The sequence below is a fragment of the Microtus oregoni genome, unplaced genomic scaffold (assembly GCF_018167655.1).
Source record: "Microtus oregoni isolate MIOR12 unplaced genomic scaffold, Mior012 000038F_ref0000394, whole genome shotgun sequence".
Classification (NCBI taxonomy): domain Eukaryota; kingdom Metazoa; phylum Chordata; class Mammalia; order Rodentia; family Cricetidae; genus Microtus; species Microtus oregoni.
Window position 1 is genome coordinate 1,665,382 of NW_024543097.1, and position 20,474 is coordinate 1,685,855.

Below are 20,474 nucleotides of genomic sequence, written 5' to 3' on the forward strand. Positions count from 1 at the left end.
AGATTTCAACTATTGCAGAAAGTGAAGATTCACAGGAGTCTGTGGATAGTGTAACTGATTCCCAAAAACGAAGGGAAATTCTTTCAAGGAGGCCTTCCTACAGGTATGTGACTACTAGAGTCAGGAACATGCGAAAGGCTTGGACTTGGCAGATAGGTGTCAGACACTGAGGCAGCTGCTCAAGCAAGTACCTTGTAGATGATTTCTCTGCAGCTACTTCTCAAATAAGTTGACATTTACTATACAAAATAAGACTATGCCTTACTCTAAACCAGTGGTTCTCAACCTGTGGGTCATGATTCCCAAAGACCATTGGAAAACACAGATATTTACATTACAATTCATAGCAGTAGCAAAATTATAGTTATGAAGTAACAACAAAAGATTTTATGGTTGTGGTCATCACAATAGTAGGAACTATCTTACTATCTTAAAAGGTCACAGCATTTGGAAGGTTGAGAACCACTGCTCTCAACAGTTCTGGCAAAACAAAACATTTTACCCCTCATTCTGTTTTTGTAGTTGTGCTGACTGCTGCTTTTCCTTTTAAAAGTTTGGAATACATTTGAAGTATAGCATTGTTCAGGGGGAGACACTAGTGATCTACTTAGCTATACATTTACAGATTTTTTTATGTCATGATACTTAGCACACACCTGTATTTAATAGTTTTCAGTGCAGTACTTTGCTCACATCCTCTGGTTTGGGTTCAGTCTTTCCTTGCCTCCTCAAAGGAGGTCCAAACAGTGTGTTTATCAGTTGACTTTATGTTAAGTATATTTAAAAACAACGTGCCTGTTAATCTCTTAGGCTGACTTTAGAATTCAGTAAACTTCAGAATTTTACAGTTACCTTCCCTGTTATTTTAAATTGTGCCTATTTAAGCTTCTGTTGTTTTTTGGGTTTTTTGTTTTTGTTTTTTGGGGTTTTTTGTTTTTGTTTTTGAGACAGGGTTTCTCTGTAGCTTTGCTGCCTGTCCTGGAACTAGCTCTTGTAGACCAGGCTGGCCTTGAACTCACAGAGATCTGCTTGCCTCTACCTCCCAAGTGCTGGGACTAAAGGCATGCTCCACCACTGCCCGGCTAAGCTCCTATTGTTTACCATTTATTTTAGATTTATTTTGTTTTATGTGTATGGTGTTTTGTCGGCCTACGTCTATTAACCAGTTGTATGCCTGGTGCCAACAGAGGTCAGAAGAGGATGTTGGATACCCTAGAACCAGAGTTACACATGGGTGGGAGTTGCCTGTGGATGCCAGGAATCAAACCTGGGTCTTAACTCTGAGCCTTCTTTCTAGCCTCACTCCCTTTTTTTAAGGGAAGTTGATGTCTCCCCTTCCTCCGTGTGCCTACTTACAGTTGTTACTATGCTCTTTTTCTGTCCTCACAAATTATGAGTTCTAAATATTATTAGTCAGTTGATTTTGAAATCTTAAAAATTTTATGTTGTGGTGTAGCCCAAATAATAAAAGACCAGAGACAGATAAAGGGGGTAAAGATCAGAGAAGCAGAGCAGTTGGCACTAGAGAAATGCTCAGACTGGAGGGGCGATTCTGACCGCCTAGACTGCACTGTTGTCCACAGACCTCAGACTCCACACTCCAGTGAGGCCCTGTCTCTCTCCCTTTATATTCCTCTCTCTGCCCAGCCTTATCGCTGCTGTATCTACCTCCCCAGTGCTGGGGTTAAAGTGTGTGATCCCAAACACTAAGATTAAAGGTGTGTGCCACCACTCCCTGGCCTCTAGTGGTTTAGCTTTGCATTCTGATCTTCAGGCAAGCTTTATTTATTAAAATACAAATAAATTATCACTGCATCATGGGGTATATATTATAGGTAATATGTCTAATCTGTTACTTATTTTATTTTGTGTATATGACTGTTTGAATGTATTTCTGTGCACCGTGTGCATGAAGTACCAGCAGGGACTGGAAAAAAAAAAAGATGTCAGATCCTCTCTGACTGGAGTTACAGTGTGAGTTGAAGCTAGTTACTGCTGAGCCATCTTTCCAGCCCGTCTCTTTTGTTTTAAATATAGCAAGTGTTAGATTTTGAGACGTTAAAGTATATCTTACGTTAGTATATAATATCATTGATCCTGAAGCGAATCCCACAAAATACTAAGAAAGAAATCACATGACTTCTGTAAATCGTATGGAAATCATAGATGCAAGTTGGCCAGATGGCTCCAGCAGATAAATGTGCTTTCTCGAGCCTAGTGACTTGTTCAAGGGTGGAAGGGAAGAGCCAACGCCACAGCGTTGTCCTGTGGTGTCCACACACATGCCTCTGACCACAGTCACACTCAACACCCATGGAGACACCAGCTTTATATTGAGGGCAAAATTTGTCTTAAATTTTTTCTGGCCAAAATCCTAGCAAATGTTATTTAAATAAAATATGCTTTAATTGCTTTAATCAAATGAAAGCTTTGAGACAAAGCATAGAAAGACTGGGTTATAAAGTTTGTTGTCCTACCTTGTAATGATACTTTCACACTGAGTAATAGTTATATGAAGTTTATGAATTCTTGAAATGTAGCCTTTATATCTAGATTATAACAAACTGTTTAACAGATGCTTATAACATGCTTGCAAGTGTGGAGAAATGAAATTGATAATATAAAGTAGATTTTTATTGGAACAGCCTATCCTTATAAAGCAGTTGGCTTGTGTGCAGCAGGAAGGTGCTCCATTTGCTCTCACTTGGCTTGAATTTTTACCAGTAATTGATCTGAACAAACAGAAGCCACGTGTATTAAATTTTCAAAGGACAGAACCATAGGGCTAATAAGTGTGTGAAGAGAATGAGTATTTTGAAAGATCATAGCAGGCAAAGAAAGCAGGCTGAAACAAATATGGTGATACTATAGTGATAGTTGTAAAGTCTCCAAAACTGATTATAAAACAGGTGTTCAAATATTTGATTCTGGATTAAGAATTTATTTCAAAAAAGTTGTTTATTCTCTTCAACCAGTATGGTCTAGAGCAACCAGAAATAGAATGTGAGCAATGTCTTAGTCTGCGTGTTTGGATTCTCATACAGAAGGGAGCTAGATCAGAGTGTGACACTAAATGATTAAGTTTTAACCTTTAACCATAATCCTCAGTAAAGGATATATCTTCATGTTACAGGTTTGTTTAATTATCTGTAAATATACATATTTAGAGCCATGGAATGCAGGGTGTGTAACTGGGGAAACTGAGGCAGGAGAATTTTCACTTTGTCAACCTGAGATTAATAAATAAGACACTTTTTGTTTTGCTTTTTTCAAGACAGGGTTTCTCTGTATAACAACCCAGGTTATGACTTTAAACTCACAGAGATCTACCTGCCTCCACCTCCCGAGTTCTTGGATTAAAGGCCTGTGCCACCTCGCCCAGCAAGATACTGTCTTAAATTCAAATTAAGTTGGATGGTGGTGATGCATGCCTTTAATCTCAGCACTCGGGAGGTAGAAGCTAGCGAATCTGTGAGTTCCAGAACAGCCTGGTCTACCCTTCCAAAGGATCTGGGTTCAATTTCTAGGACACATATAGGAACTCACAACTGTAGTCATAGGGTCTGCAGCGCCCTCTTCTGGACTCACAACCATCTAACTGTAGTCATAGGGTCTGCAGCGCCCTCTTCTGGACTCACAACCATCTAACTGTAGTCATAGGGTCTGCAGCGCCCTCTTCTGGACTCACAACCATCTAACTCTAGTCATGGTCTGCAGCGCCCTCTTCTGGACTCACAACCATCTAACTCTAGTCATAGGGTCTGCAGCGCCCTCTTCTGGACCCTGCAGGTACCAGTCATGCAGACAAACACCCAAAGGTATTTAAAACAAAAACACCAAAGTAGTTTTACTTATTGCAGCCCCCCTCAACACACACATACCCACACCTTCTTTTTTTTTATTTATTTTTATTTTTTTTATTTTATTTTATTTTATTTTTCTGAGACGGGGTTTCTCCGTAGCTTTTTTTGGTTCCTGTCCTGGAACTAGCTCTTGTAGACCAGGCTGGCCTCGAACTCACAGAGATCCGCCTGCCTCTGCCTCCCGAGTGCTGGGATTAAAGGCGTGCGCCACCACCGCCCGGCTCCCACACCTACTTCTTATATTTAAAATCCCTTCTTTGTTTGGAGTTTATTTATATGTTCGTGTTTTTTAAACTTTTGTCCTATATGTTAGCAGTTTTCTGATGTTTATAATTTATTCTTAGTGAATTTTATTCTTAATTAAAATAGCTCCTTATTTTTCTAGGAAAATTTTGAATGACTTATCTTCTGACGCACCAGGGGTGCCAAGGATTGAAGAAGAAAAGTCAGAAGAGGAGACTTCAGCCCCTGCCATCACCACTGTAACGGTGCCAACTCCAATTTACCAGACTAGCAGTGGGCAGTACAGTGAGTAATAAGTTTTTCTGTTATGGAAACTGTTAGATTCTCTCTACAGAAATGATAAATGCCATTGTTGTTTACCCTGTTGTCAGAAACCTGCAATGAAAAGGCTTTCATTTCTAGTGTTAGAAATCTGTAGTGAAAAGGCTTTCGTTTCTAGTGTCAGAAATCTGTAGTGAAAAGGCTTTCGTTTCTAGTGTCAGAAATCTGTAGTGAAAAGGCTTTCGTTTCTAGTGTTAGAAATCTGTAGTGAAAAGGCTTTCGTTTCTAGTGTTAGAAATCTGTAATGAAAAGGCTTTCGTTTCTAGTGTTAGAAATCTGTAGTGAAAAGGCTTTCGTTTCTAGTGTCAGAAATCTGTAGTGAAAAGGCTTTCGTTTCTAGTGTCAGAAATCTGTAGTGAAAAGGCTTTCGTTTCTAGTGTCAGAAATCTGTAGTGAAAAGGCTTTCGTTTCTAGTGTTAGAAATCTGTAATGAAAAGGCTTTCGTTTCTAGTGTCAGAAATCTGTAGTGAAAAGGCTTTCGTTTCTAGTGTTAGAAATCTGTAGTGAAAAGGCTTTCGTTTCTAGTGTTAGAAATCTGTAGTGAAAAGGCTTTCGTTTCTAGTGTCAGAAACCTGTAGTGAAAAGGCTTTCGTTTCTAGTGTCAGAAATCTGTAGTGAAAAGGCTTTCGTTTCTAGTGTTAGAAATCTGTAGTGAAAAGGCTTTCGTTTCTAGTGTTAGAAGTACGTAAGTGTTTGAGTCAGTTACATTTCTTCAGTTTAGTACAGGTTCTTGAAGCAGTCTGAAAGTCTTTGAAGGACTAAATAGCTAGATTTAGCTCTCACAATGTTAAGATGTGTACTCTTACAGATAAAGGAACACTATGATGAAGACCAAAAATAGCTCCAACAGTTAACTGTTTATCTAATCCTGCCTTCTAAAAATAACATTTAAAAATCTTTGTGTTTAGGGTTTCAGGTGGGAGTGTCATTATGTTCAGTTATTGTTGTTCTCATCTAAAAGGTGATGTAGGCCGGGCGGTGGTGGCACACGCCTTTAATCCCAGCAGTCGGGAGGCAGAGGCAGGCGGATCTCTGTGAGTTCGAGGCCAGCCTGGTCTACAAGAGCTAGTTCCGGGCTAGTGACACTTAAGGACAGCCAAGACTACATAGAAAGATCATGTCTCAAAAAAAATGAAAATAAATCACTGTGTGTATTAATGTTTTGCCTGTGCACTGTGGTTGTGCCTGGTGCCTCCAGAGGTCAGAAGATGGAGTCAGAATCCTCTGGAATTAGAGTTATGGATGGTTGTGAATCACTATGTGGTGCTGGGAATTGATCAGAGTCCTTTGAAAGGACAATAAGTGCTCTTACCTGCTGTGCTTTTTTTTTAACTTTGACAACCATTAATTTCCATTTCATATCTGCCCTGATTTAATTCTGTCATACCTCTTCCTTTTTTTTTTTTTTTTGTGATCTTTTACCTGACTCCATTAGAAGGCACTTTTGAGTTATAAAAAGCATTTGTGTAAATGTCACTTTCTCTTTTTCTCCCTTTAGCCTTACCTTCCAGTGTATCTCTTACATGATTCACACACAAATTACTAGCTTTTTAATGTCAGTATAATGTTGGCTTGCCTGCCGGCAATTTGTATTCTAGCTGTATTAAAAATAGATACCTAAAGCAGTATTTTTAGCTTTTCCAAAACAAACTTTTGATATTATTTATAAGGACTTTTTAAAATATTAATTATTTTTATTTATGTGTGTGTGTGCCTACATGGATTTATGTGCATCACATGTGTGCAGCTGCTCTGGGTCAAATCCTTTGGAGCTAGAGTGGCAGGTGGCAGTGAGCCCCCTAATTTGTTACTGGGAATCAAGCCCAGGTCCTCTACAAGTGGATAGAGTAAGAGCTCGCTCTTAGCCACTAAGTCATCTGTCTGGTGTTTCTGATGAACTACTTTACTATCTATGATAACTAAGCTAAATAAGCTTAGATGGATCTTTTTTCCTTTTTAAATTCTTTATTGGCAGCTATAAAGGATATCCCCCTCTCTGTGTTTAATTTTTTGTTTGTTTGTTTTTCGAGACAGGGTTTTTGTCTGTGTTTAGTTTAAGATAATTTCATACCCAGCTAATTTTAAGTATTCAAGATGGTTCCATAAGATGAACATACTGTGGTATAACACATTCCTATGAACAATAGATTCACTGTTGCAGAGAGTCTCACTTGAACTAGAAAGGATGAGTTTTAGACAAACCATATAGAAACTGAAAAGAAGTATACGATTAACTGCTGTCCCCTTAGATGCTTTACTTTTCATATTAAAATTAATAGTTAGTATTTAATTATTAATATTTAAATACACTAGTACTTTGAGTTTTTCCTTAAGCTTTATTCATTTTATCCGCTCTCATTTTTGTATGTGCACGTGTGCCTTTGATGAGACTGATTAGCATTACATTCTGCATTTTTCCCCTAAGAAGCATCATAATGAATACTCATATATATAGCAAACTATGTATTTTGTAACTTGTTTATTTTTAAACTTAATATTTTATTATATATGTATGAGTGATCTACATGTATGTCAACACCACATGTATGTGGTGCTTATGGAGGCCAGAAGAGACTTTGGATCCCCTGGAGCCATTGTTACAGATGTTTGTTAGCCGCCTTGTAGATGCTGGCTTGAACTCAGATCTTTTGAAAAATTAGTCATCTAAAGCCCTATATTTTTAACCTAGTTAACATGGTTATCAAAGATAAGGGTTAGAGGTTTATATAAACTATAAACTGTAAACTTCTCTCGTCCTTTCCCTGTAGGAAGGATTGTATATATCCCTCCTTTTTCATTTTTTTATATAAGTTGTCCTATACATGTAGAAAAATCTCAGCTAATAAGATGTAATTGTGTTTAGATTAAGTTAAAATATAACATAATCTTTCCTTAGTTTGTATTTCTTGGGAGTCATTAAGTTCACTTAGAGATAATTTATAATTATCTTTCTATTCTTGTTTTAATGAATTTTGTTTTGCTGAAAATATCTTACTCTTTTAAAATAATCAGGTGAACAAGTAAATATTACACAGTTAGAAAAACATGTTTAAATCTTATGAAGCATTTTCAAAGAAATGTTTATGTATGTGATCTTACTTAATGTTAATAACAACTACACATCTCTACAATCAGATGTTTTTAGATTTCGAAGAAATGTAACAGAATTGCCAGGCAGTGGTAGCACACGCCTTTAATCCCAGCACTTGGGGAGGCAAAAACAGATGGATCTCTGAGTTCAAGGCCAGCCTAGTCTACAAAAGCTAGTTTCAGGACAGGCTCCAAAGACACAGAGAAACCCTGTCTCGAAAAAAGAAAGAAAGAAAGAAAGAAAGAAAGAAAGAAAGAAAGAAAGAAAGAAAGAAAACAATTTACATTCATTTAGCTTTTTCTGTGTAGTGTTGTATAAAGGTGATTTAGGTTTTTTAAGAAGGAAATGTCTGTTAGGTATGTATTCATTAATTTCCAGTTGCCAAATAGTGGCAGATGTGTTTATTCATCAGTCAGTGGAAGACCTTATATGAGGACTCAGAGATAGAGTTAAAATGTATTGAGATACTTTATCTAAATGATGATCTTGAGCTTTAATTTTAAACTTTAGGAGACACTCATATTACTATGGTTCAGGCTATTTCGTTTCTTCCGTTGATGAAATTTTTGGTGGGGATGATGGGTAGCATGTGCTAGCGACTGAGCCCAAGGCCTTAAACATTCATGGCCAGCAGTGTATTACTTGATTCTTTTTCTTTTTTAAAAAAATTACTTATCTATTTTTTAATTTAAAATTATTTATTTTGACATGGGATCCTACCATTTTTCTTCAGGTTGGTCTCAAAAGTCGTAGTCTGATGTGAGTTTCCTGCCGTAGCCCCTGGGGAAATGTCATGCTATTCACATGGCATTCAAGTGCATTACTGACAGATCTTATAAATTGCTTTAAAGTTAGAAAACATAGTTCACTGACATGATTCTATTAATTATATTTTAACAAGCATTTATTGGGTGCCTCTTACATTAATTTCCTCCCTACAAGAAATGCATATGTTTAGGGCAGCAGATATAAAGTAGTAGCCGAGGCAGTGAAGTGCCATTGTGGAGGAGAACCTCCAGTGTAAATGAGTTCACTATTATCACCATGCATTATTTATTGTAGGATAGCTCGTGAGTACACTTCTCTTGTGAAAACCGGATATGCTTTCCTGAGTACACATTCACTTGAATATACCGAGTCTTGCTTAGTGATGATTTCACATTATGCTTTGCCAATTGCATGGGTTTAGTGCGTTTTAAAGGTTATGTGGTGTTAATTAAACTTGTAACAATAAAATTCATTGGGTTTTAGTTGCCATTACCCAGGGAGGAGCAATACAGCTGGCTAACAATGGTACCGATGGGGTACAGGGCCTTCAGACATTAACCATGGCCAATGCAGCTGCCACTCAGCCGGGTACCACTATTCTACAGTACGCACAGACCACTGACGGACAGCAGATTCTAGTGCCCAGCAACCAAGTTGTTGTTCAAGGTAATGGGGCTAAGAATTTATATATGTGGTGTGTTCTTTTAAAAATTGATGTGTGCATTCAGGAAAAGTAAGTATATTACAAAGCACTATTAAAATAGTTTCTTGAGTATAGGTTAGATATTAAAGATTTAGCTATGTATGCACTTAATACATAAATAAATTTCTCATGAAATTTTCTATTTTTTCACTTGGACAAAAATGTCATGGCATAAAAACAACTATTGTTTAGCTTTAAAAGGATATTACCTATCTTTAGTCCCTTTAGTAGTCAGGGATAGGAGAAATAGGATAAATTAAAAAAACTCAAGAAATCACAGCTAGGCTATATGGACTCAAGTAACACCCAACTACTATGCCCCCCTCTTTTAAACCCCTACCTCAGATGTGCTAAGTCGATATTAAAGCGGTTTCAGTGCATTCTGTCCTGTTATTTATATATGCATACATATGTATATACGTTTACACACGCGCACACATATGAAACTTAGATTGTTTTCCTAAGGTCATCAATTTTGATTTCAGATAAAAAGTTCCAAAGAACATAGGTCATTATGTAAATTTTCTGCTCTTTGGAGAACAGTTGTTCTTAAGTCCTCAAAGGTCTAGAGGATTTGGGTTGTTCTTCCTTTTACCTCCTTTATTTCAGGAGTCTGGAGAGTGTTAATTATTCTCCATTAACTCATTTGAACAGTTCATAGTATAGACCAGATTAAAAACTGATAGGCTGAAAAATAATAACATTTGCTTCTAAAAATATTTTTGTTAATAACAAATGTTGCCTGTGTTAATGAGTTATATCACTTTACCATGGATAATTACTTTTAAATGGTACCAAAATACTAAGAGAAAGTCTTTTATCTAACCAATCCCTAATATATTTATACACTATATCCTGTTAATAGACCAGTGATATTTGAAAATATATTTTGCTTATTAATGGGAGTAAAACACCTTTTCACTTTACATGCAGGTACTCAAAAAATTGTAAATAAGGATGTCAGTGAATTTGAATTCTCAACGTCAGTTTGAAGATGGTAACATGTTTAGTGTATAAATCTTTGTCACTCAGATGATACAACTGATATTTTTAACTGATGGATGATTTTGTAAAGATCTTCAAAATCTCTCACGTAGTATTAGGTTACTTATTAGGACAGTAATAGTTTAAAACATTAAACTGTTTTTAGAAGCAAATAATAGACAAATTGTGATTATATTTCTTTTCATATATTGTAGATTATATGGTTAGAAAATCCTTAATCTCAGCCCTTGGGAGTCAGAGGCAGGTGGATCTCTGAGTTCTAGGCCAGCTTGGTCTACATATTGAGTTCCAGACAGCCAGGACAACATAATGAGACCCTGTCCCAGAAAACCAAACAAACAAACAAAATATCCAGCTTGAGTTTATTTATTATCACTTATATTAAAGAATAATATGTTTACATATACTATGATTGGCACCCAGTAGCCCACTTTTTCATACTTTGAGTTTTGTTTGAATTAGAAATTTATAATAGTTGACCATATGCTTATTTTCTCTTCCATTTTGCTATTTATGAAAAATCATGGTCGTTTTTATGTCGTGGCAAGAGTCTGCTTGAAATTTTTTAATATGAATTTATCCAAATCAAAGGAAGACACTGAGGACTATATCTAGGAAGATCATCTATGCTGGGCCTCACTTTCCTTTTAGACTTAAGGTTGGTAAGCATGTTAATCACAGAATAGATCTCTATTCCAATTCAACGTAAATGTAAGACCCAGCAGAGACACTCAGACATCCTTACCTGTACCTGTACTAATAGTACAGTAAATGGCATCTTCTTTTTAGCCAGAATCATCTGTTCCGTTTCCCTTCTAATCCAAGTATCTTTAGATTGATTGACACACAACTGAATCGGATTGTAGTTATCTGTAGCTCATATCTTGTTTGCTCTTTTTCGCAGCTGCCTCTGGAGATGTGCAGACGTACCAGATCCGCACAGCACCCACTAGCACCATCGCCCCTGGAGTTGTTATGGCGTCCTCTCCAGCACTCCCCACGCAGCCTGCCGAAGAAGCAGCGCGGAAGAGAGAGGTCCGGCTAATGAAGAACAGGTACCTGTTCCCAATGCTTAGATGCTGTGGTCACATATGTCTCTAAATTTGAAAATATGTGTATTTGAAAATATGAATTAAATTACAAGTTAATGTGTTCAGTTTTAAAGTATTTGTTAAGAAATGATCGACCTTTTCTAAAATAAACCATTACATTTAAGAAGTCTCAAGCAAAGACATTGTTATAAAATCTAAGGCAGAAGCACTTATAAAGAAAACAATTCTAAGTAGACACAGTAATCAGAATTACAAAGCACTTCAGAGCATGTCTGTAATTTGTCTCTGTTGAGCAGAAATCCACCCTCTTTAGAAAAAGATGGAGAGGCTGTGAGGCCATGTTGAGGAGGAGGCAGTGCTGCAGCTTCTCTCCTCCCCCTCCCTTCCTTGTATTGGGGGTTGACCTTAGGGCCGGTTTCCTGTTAGACAAGCACTCTACCACTCATTTGGACCCTGACCCCCAGCCCTCTTTTAAAAAACAGGGTCTTTTACCTAGTCTGTTACCCAGATTGACCTGAATTCACTCTGTAGCCTACAGAGGCTGCTTTCAGTCTTCTTGTCTCAGGCTCCTGAGCAGCTGAGACAAGTCTACTAGCATTACAGCTTCTTACCTGCTTAGAGCATTGCCCGTTATGAGCACTTGTTCCTTTACTGTTATAGACACAGTTTCACTTCTTCTCCATTTATTTTCTTTTCAGATTTGAATTTTTCTATGTTAGCGTTCTGAAAGTTACTGTGACAGAATACCTAAGAAATCAATTTAAAGAAGAAAAGATTTATTTTGACTCAGTTTCAGCAGTCTGTGGTCACCTGGCAACATTGTTTTTAGGCCATGGTGAGGCAGAACATCATGGCCAGGATCCTGCTGTGGAGCAGATTGTCCTGCCTCATAGCAGAGAGGAAAGACTGGTAGTGGCTCACATGGTGGGAGCCCTGTGTTCTCCTTCTGTGTGCTGCTGCAGCATACACATGCCCCCAGCTTCCTCCCCTACACACACTAAAGAAACAGTGTAGAAAGTGATTCCAGAAGACACTCATTGACCTGGTTTCCACAAGCATACATGCACATACCTGTACACATATGTGCACATGTGAACATTACACATACTTATACCTCACACTGATATGAATGCGTCTAAGTTGTGAGTGATTGGAAATTACAACCTAGTCTCGAAGGGCACGCTATAATGACCATTTCCCTTCAGCTGAGTTCTACCTCCTAAGTTTCTCTACATCTTGCTATGCAATTATGACCCTATCCATGGATTAATCCTTGAACGAGGTCAAGTCCTCATAATTGACTAACTTCTCAGAATCTTGCCGTATTAGCAGCCAGGCCTTCTGAGGAGCAGTCCATGTGAAACCATACCACTCCCCTACCGCCATCACCCAGCCCACAGGTTAGAACTAGGGCCGCCGTCCTCAAGATGTTTGCTTTCATGAGCTGTACAGAGATGCCTGGTTTTTAAAAACATGGACTGTAATAAACTGCTTTTGCATGGATTTAGTTCTCTCTCTTTTTTTTTTTTTTTGGTTTTTCGAGACAGGGTTTCTCTGTGGTTTTGGAGCCTGTCCTGGATCTAGCTCTTGTAGACCAGGCTGGTCTCGAACTCACAGAGATCCGCCTGCCTCTGCCTCCCGAGTGCTGGGATTAAAGGCATGCGCCACCACCGCCCGGCTTGCATGGATTTAGTTCTGTTCGTCAGAGGGAGGTTTTCCATACTCTGAAGTAGTTCCCTTCCTTTTCTGGCTTCACTAGAATCCGGCTTCTGTGACAGTCAGATCTCTCCCGTGTGTCTAGAGAAGTGAAGCCTCCCATATACCTGTCTAGTAGCTCCTCTCGTTTAGTTTACCTCTGTGAAGTATCCGATTTTTGAATGCTTATTACCCTAATATTCTTTGGTTAATGCTAAGTTATAGTATGTTTTAGGCACTAAACTTATACACACACACGTGTGTGTGTGTGTGTGTGTGTGTGTGTGTGTGCGTGCGCGCGCGCATAGGTTTTACCTCATAGCAAGGTAAAATCTTATTCCCATTTTGCAGAGAAAAAGGAAGGTAAATTTCAGAGAAAAGCTAAATATGCAGTCAAAAGTCTGTATTTTAAGAAAGTAAAACAAATTTGAACTTGTATCTGGCGACAAAACCAATGAACATGTCACTTCCCTGCTGGTCTTCTGAGCAGAGTAAAAGCACTGTCAGGAGACATGCAATGCCAGGAAATAAGTGTAGAATGCTAACCTGGGGTGCCCATTTTGTTTAAAGAGTCAGAGAAATAAAATAAACTCCAATTTCAAGGTGAAATACAAGATTCAAAAGAAATTGATACTGCAGTGTTGCTTTAAGCTGTGCCTCCAGGACCACCGTGTTGTCCTCTTTACTGTAGGTGCTTAGTAGAAAAGTTAGAGCAGCATTCACCAGAATCAGTGACCCTCATGACACCGAACACAGCCTGTCTTATACCAAACTGGATAGGAAAAAGTTGGGGAGCCCCAAAATTCTACAATGTCCAAATTGTCATATTTTGCAAGCATTCTGTATTACTACAACAACAGTCACAAAATGTCAGTGTCATAGGACATGGCCTCTTCTCTCACTTAGAAGCTGTGCATTAACACTCCAGATCAGTTGCCATGGCTTGTCTTCATAACTCGTCCTCATTGCCAGCTGCTTCCTGGATCCCCGAGGAAGGAGCAGAAGCACTTCCGGGGCATAGCCTTTCTGTGGCAATAAGGAAGGGGCAGTGCTGCTTTGATGTCTATATTTGAGGGAATATTTTTTGTTTTGTTTTTTTCCAGGAGTAGATTCTCTGCTTCTCCCTTGTTTAGAGAGGCAGTCCCTCATTTCTACCACTTCACTGCATTAGTGCTGGTCCTGCAGATCCAGTGTTCTGCGTGGAGATGGGACGCACTAGTAGGCTTACTCTACAGTGCTTTTATCCCCTGAGACATCTCCTCAGCTGACCACTGGGGTAAATCATTTGCTTTGGCTCTGGGGACCATTTGTGTTCCACTAGCTACCACACTGGAAAGGACAGGCAGAGTCAGTGGGATGTAGATGGGATTCTTCCCACAGAGAGGGCATGATTCTGAGGTTAATAAAGTTTATTTACTTCCCTTACTGTTACGTAGCCAACCGTATAGAGGATTTAAATAGGTTTTCAAAGATGGAGGTAGTAAACAGCTAAATAGATTTGACCTGATTAAAGACCTTTGTTCAATGCAGAACAAAAGAAAAATAGCAAAATAAACATTAAACTAGGCATTTTAACAGTGTCAGGTTAGAATTGAAGATATGGGTTGCAGATTTATAGAAAATAAATATTATAAAAATATGAAAAATTCCAAAAAATATAAATATTAAGGTACCTCCATCCAACTGTGTACAGCTTGCCATTAAAAATAAAAATATAAGGCTGGAGAGATGGCTTAGCGGTTAAGAGCATTGGCTGTTCTTTCAGAGGTCCTGAGTTCAATTCCCAGCAATCACATGGTGGCTCACAACCATCTGTAATGAGATCTGGTGTCCTCTTCTGTCATGAAGGCACACATGCAGGCAGAACACTGTATGTAATAAATAAATCTTTAGAAAAAATTAAAAATAAATACATAAATAAAAATATATCTTAGAATATTTTTTGTAGATCAAGTTACAAAAAAATTAGTCATTTTTGCATATTGCTACAAATAAAAAATTACAAGTAAAACATTCTTCTTGTTAGTAACTTAGAAAGCATAAGCAAAAAAATTAACTGCCTCTAACTGCTTCATCTAAAATAGTAAAATTCTGCCTCGTCTCGTGTGCATGCATGTGTGTGTATACGTACATGTACACATACACATTTTGGTATGTAAGTTTTAACCTTTTATTTAAAGTACTTTTAGATTTACAATAGAATGAGAAAAATACTCTGGAAAATACCTGTGAAAAAATTAAGGAGGGTAGGTAGGACTTATTTTGGTCCATGGATTCAGAGGTTTTAGTGCCTTGACAGTTAGGTCCACTGCCTTAGACCTGTATCTGATGCCAGTACACCCATGTGGCTGAGGCTGCTCACCTCATGGCAGATAGGACTAATAGGAAGGGGTCATGCCCACGAGACATACCCAGAAACCTACTTCCTCCACTTAGACCCAACTCTACACAGTCCTGCCACCTCCCAATAGTCTATAGAGTTTGAGTCCATCAGCACTGTCTGTTGTAATCATCTCTGGATCCATTCTCACAGACAGATGAACACGGTTATGATGTAGCAAACTCTCGCCTTTGCTCCACAAAACCAATGGCAAGGTACAATTGGTAGCCTTGTGTAAATAAATAAGATGTTGTCTAACAGGCTGGTGTGGTGCTGGCTGCATGCCTGTAATCACTGCACTGGAAGGCACAGGAGGAGGAGGAGGAGGTGTGGGTTACAAAGAGAGAAACCCTGTCTCAAAAAAAAAAAAAAAAGAAAAGACCCTTTAATAACCTTTCCTAAATAGCTCTCTCAATCCAGACAATTTAAGAATCAAGATTAAATGTGCTTCTTCTGATACTAATTTTCTACCACGGGTTCCTTTTAATTAATATTTACAAAGTGTATCCTTAGATAGCCTTTTGATCCTCATATGTCTTTGTCTTTTGAGATAGTCATCTTTAAGATAACATATAATTAAGACATTGCCTGGGGACTGCAGAAATGGTTCAGTGGTTAAGAGCACTAACTGCTCTTCAAGAGGCTCTGGATTCAGTTTCTAGCATCCATACGGCAGCTCTGTCTGAGACTTCAGTTCCAGGGGATCTGATACCCTCACACAAGACATACATGCAGACAAAACACCAATGCACATAAAATAAAGATAAATCATCAAAAACAAAAACTTTAAAAAAAATTTTTTTTTTGAGGTTTAGATCAGGAATTCACAAACTGTACCGTGGATCAAATCTTTCTTGGAATCAGTTTGAGTTATATATGTCCATGCGTGCTTATATGCCAACAGACCCTAAAATATTTACTATCTAGCGTTTTATAGAAAAATTTTGTCGTCTTCTGATGTATCTTCTCTTTTCCTCCTCCTCTTTTCTTCTTCTTTTTTGTTTTTTGTGGGAGGTTGGTTTTGCGGGGCAAGATTTTTTCTATGTAGCCTTGGCTGTACCAGGCCAGCCTCAAAATCAAGAGATTCTCCTGCCTCTGCCTCCCAGGTGCTGGGATTAAAAAGGCCCAGCTTGGGTTTATCTTTTTTTAAAAGGTATATGCATATTGTAGATAATTTTTTTTGTGCAGGTGCTTACACAGGTCGTCCTTGAGCATGCATACAAATAAATGTGTAGGCCAGAGGATGACAATGGGTGTTCACCTTACCTACCTTGTAGATAGCTTCTTATATTGACTCAGAGCTCACTGATTGACTAGAGTAGCTGGCCAGTGAGCTTGGGGGATCTGTCTGCCTGTTTTCACCTTCCCAGCGTAGGGATTATAAATCCAGGTTCACCCTCTTCCCTGACTTTACATGAGTATTAAGGATCCAAATTCAAATCCTCAGTGGTGCACGGCAGGTGTTTTCTTGACTGTCCAACCTTTTGGCTTTACAACATGACATGTACATCGTAATGTACAGATGTGTTAGCTCATATTTATTTATAAATACCCTGGGACACATGCGGCCTGTGGGTCATAGGTTGGATACATCTGTTTTAGAATATTTTTTAATTGGAAATTTTTAGTACATTCAACTTTTAACTCTCTGTTTCTTTTTTAGTCCATGGTTTAGACTGATGTATTTTTTTTTTTACCTCAAAAACTAATTTTAAATCTGTTTCTCAGAAATATGTATCTATTGGCAGTGAATTCTTCCAACCTGGTCTACTTAGCAAGACTCTGTAGGGAGGAGAACCATGCTGTCGTGCACATAACTCCTCCCAGCTTTTTGTTCCTCCCACCTTACTGTGTCCCTTCCTTCATGACATAGAATTCTTAGAACTGCATTCTTTCCTTACTGCCTGATGGGGTTCCTGGAGAAGAAAAATGTAAAAACATGCAAATTCCTCCATTTTCTATACTCTTCAGAGGTTAAAACTGCCCTTCTCTGTAAATTTCATGTATTTTAGAGGAAGTGAGAAAATATATTTTCTGTTATCCATTTGCCACTATCCCAAGTGAGGATGTGCTTTTTGTCTCCTTAAATTTTAGCAACCCTCTTTATAACAGAGTAGGAGTAACTGCAACCTTTCACTACATCCTAAGGCAAAAGCTAGAAACAATACACATTTATTTGTTTGTGCATGGAGCCAGAAAACAATCTGGTGGTGTTCTCAGGTGTCGCCCATATTTCTCTCATTGGCCTGGAGCTCATCAAGCAAGCTTGACCGGCTGGCAAGCAAGCTCTAGGTACCCACTATCTCTGCCTCCCCAGTGCTGGAATTACAGACGCATACCATCGTGCCTGACATTTCTACTTGACTCTGGGGTCATACTTGTGTGCCCATCTATGTAAGACAGACCCTACCAACTGAACCATCTCCCCAGTCCCCAGTACACATAGTTTTTAGTTCAATAATTAATGCAGGTTAGATCGGAAAGCCTGGTATATTTTTGATGGATGTTATTTTGTAGCACAATTTGGCTTGGTGTATGACTCAGATGTACATTCTTCTGCTTCAGCCTCGTGTGCACTAGATTTTGTAAACAGGTATCACCATCACAATACCAAGTTAAAACTTAGGTAAATTTGTAGGCAAAAGAGGGAAAGTGGGTAGTGTGGAAGGATTAAAGGGAATCACGGACTAAATTGACCTCTAACTCATCCTCCCGTAATCTTTTTTAGATCAACACCTTCCTCTAGGCCCTAAAGGACTCTACTTGCCTTCCTTATTGTGTAGTGGGATGTTGAATTTTCTGAGTCTTATTTCTGGAGAAAATTTCTTCAGTACTACTGTAATGTTCGCATCTATCATAAATACAGTACCACTTGAAATATCTAGAAATAATAGCATAGTAGGCAGTATTTTATGTCTTTTATATATTGGTTTATATATTTTTGTAAAAGCTCTTGAGGTATATAACATTGTCATTTTTTATACTCATTAATAAGGCTGAGTACTTTACCTCTTCCTTGATAATTTATAAAAGGTGTGTGTGTGTTATTTTCCATTACAAATGATTGTTTATTAAAATTGCTCAGTTTTTCTTGTTTTACAAAGCTAGAATCTTTTAACTGTTAGGATCATTGAACAATAGATGTAGCTTCTTTGGGGTTTGTTTTGAAGCCTGCTAAAGATAAATTTTTATTCTCTTAATATCTCTCTGTCTCTCTCTCTCTCTTCTCTCTTTTCAAGACAGGGTTTCTCTATGTAACAGCCCTGGCTATCCTGGAACTCCCTCTATAGACCAGGCTGGCCTTGAACTGACAGAGATCCGTCTGCCTCTGCCTCCTGAGCACTGGGATTAAAGGTATAAACCACCACCGCCCAGCCTGTTAAGGTTTTTCTAACCTTTGTTTTAATCATTGTAAAAAAAAAAAAATACCATAGCAGAATTTAATTTCTTGACCATTTGTAACTTTATACAGTTCAGTAATATTGTGTATATTGTCATCATAGTTTAATAATAGATTTCCAGAACATTTTTATCTTGCAAAACACTTAATCTGATGACTCATGCCTGTAATCCCAGCTACCCAGGAGACTGATGTAGAAGGTTTGCTATGCGTTTGAGACCAATCCAGGGTACATACTGAGTTCCAGGCTATCCTGAGCTGTAGAAGAAGAAGAGCCTATCTCAAAACAAGAACCCTAAAACTCCCTCTGTACTTAAACAACTCCCCACTACCCCCATCCCTGTCCCTTGGCAGCCCTGAATAGTCCCGTGAATTTCTCTCCATTGAAATAATGTTGGCCTTGAGCTGTAAAGTACTCATTATATAAAGATATGTCCCTTGTATCCCTGTTCTCTCTAGAACTTTAATTGTGAAGGGGCGTTGGGTTTTGTCAAAGGCCTTTCTGCATTTAATGAGATGGTGATGTGGTTTTAGTCTTTCCATTTGTTTGTATGATGGAGTATATATATGTTTTCATTTGTTGAACCATCCCTGCAGCAGTGGGATGAAGCCTACTTGATCATTGTGGGTGATCTTTTTTATTTGTTCTTAGATTTTATTGGTTTGTTGTTCTTGTATTTTATTGATAATTTTTGCATTTTTGTTCATAATAGGGAATAGGCCTGTAATTCTCTTTATTTATTGAGTCTTCATGTGTTTGGGGATCGGTAAATATGGCCTTATAAAACAAACTGGGCAGTGTTCTTTTTTCTCTGTTTTGTGGAGTAATTTGAGGAATGTTGGCATTAACTCTTCTTTGAAAGTTTGGTAGAATTCTATGCTAAAACCATCCTTAGTCCTTGGCTTTTCTTTTCATTTTTTTTTTTTTATTGGAAGGCAGTTAATGACTGCTTCTATTTCACTACGGTTTCTAGGTCTACTGAAATTGCATATGTGATCTTGATTTAACCTTAGTAAGTGGTACCGATTGAAAAAAATTATCCATTTCTGTTAGTTTTTTCCAATTTGGTAGAACAACTACTTTTCAAGTATGTCGTAAACGTAAAATAAAATTAAAAGCCTTTAGCCTGGTGGTGGTGACAAATGCCTTTAATTCTAGCACTCAGGAGGCAGAGACAGGTAGATCTTTTTTTGAGGCCAACCTGGTCTACAGCGTAAGATCCAGGACAGCCAAGGGCTACCCAAAGAAACTCTGTTTTGAAAAAAGCAAAAAATAAAGTATGTCCTTAAGATTCTCATGATTTCCTCAGAGTCTTATTATGTTCCACTTTTCATTTTTAATTCTGTTAATTTGAATATTCTATCTCTTCTTCTTTTTTTTTTTTTTTTTTTTTTTTTTAGACACTTAGTAGTATGAACTTGCCTTTTTATCCCCCCGAGACAGGGTTTCTCTGTAGCTTTGGAGCCTATCTTGGAACTTGCTTTTGTAAACCAGGCTGGCCTCAAACTCACAGAGATCCTCCTGAGTGCTAGTATTAAAGGCTTGCACCACCACCACCCAGTGATGAACTTGCCTCTTATAGAACCACCTTCATTGTGTCCCATACCTTTGAGTATGTTGTTTATTCATTTTCATTCAATCAGTTCTAGAAAGTCTTTCTTTCTTAATTTCTGTCTTGACCCATTTTTCATTTAGTAGTGAGTTGTTCAATTTCCATGAGTTTGTAAACTTTTTGTTGTTTCTGTTGTTGATGTCCTGCTTTAATCCATGGTGGTCATAGAGGATGCAGGGTTATTTCTGTTTTTTATATCAGACTTGTTTGTATCCAAATCTGTGGTCATTTTGCTGAGAAGAAGGTATATTCTTTTGTGTTTGGGTGACGTGTTCTCTAAATATCTGTTTGGTCCATTTGGTTTATGATGTTTGTTAGCACCAGCATTGCTCTTGTAAAT

General features: G+C 38.0%; 1 protein-coding gene across 10 annotated transcripts in view; it reads left to right on the forward strand.

The window, feature by feature from the left end:
- The window catches only part of Creb1 (cAMP responsive element binding protein 1), a 59,816-nt gene that overhangs the window by 31,595 nt on the left and 7,747 nt on the right, over window positions 1–20,474 (forward strand). For 8 of the 10 annotated variants that reach the window (XR_005972322.1, XM_041631927.1, XM_041631924.1 and 5 more), the window contains 4 exons: window positions 3–103; window positions 4,249–4,391; window positions 8,770–8,952; window positions 10,899–11,049. Coding sequence is in view for 9 of the 10 variants with exons in the window: in XM_041631927.1 (XP_041487861.1) it covers window positions 3–103; window positions 4,249–4,391; window positions 8,770–8,952; window positions 10,899–11,049 (578 nt within the window). In the remaining variant the exon portion in view is untranslated. The remainder of the gene's footprint in view (window positions 1–2; window positions 104–4,248; window positions 4,392–8,769; window positions 8,953–10,898; window positions 11,050–20,474) is intronic. The other 2 variants (XM_041631931.1, XM_041631932.1) reach the window with 1 other exon arrangement.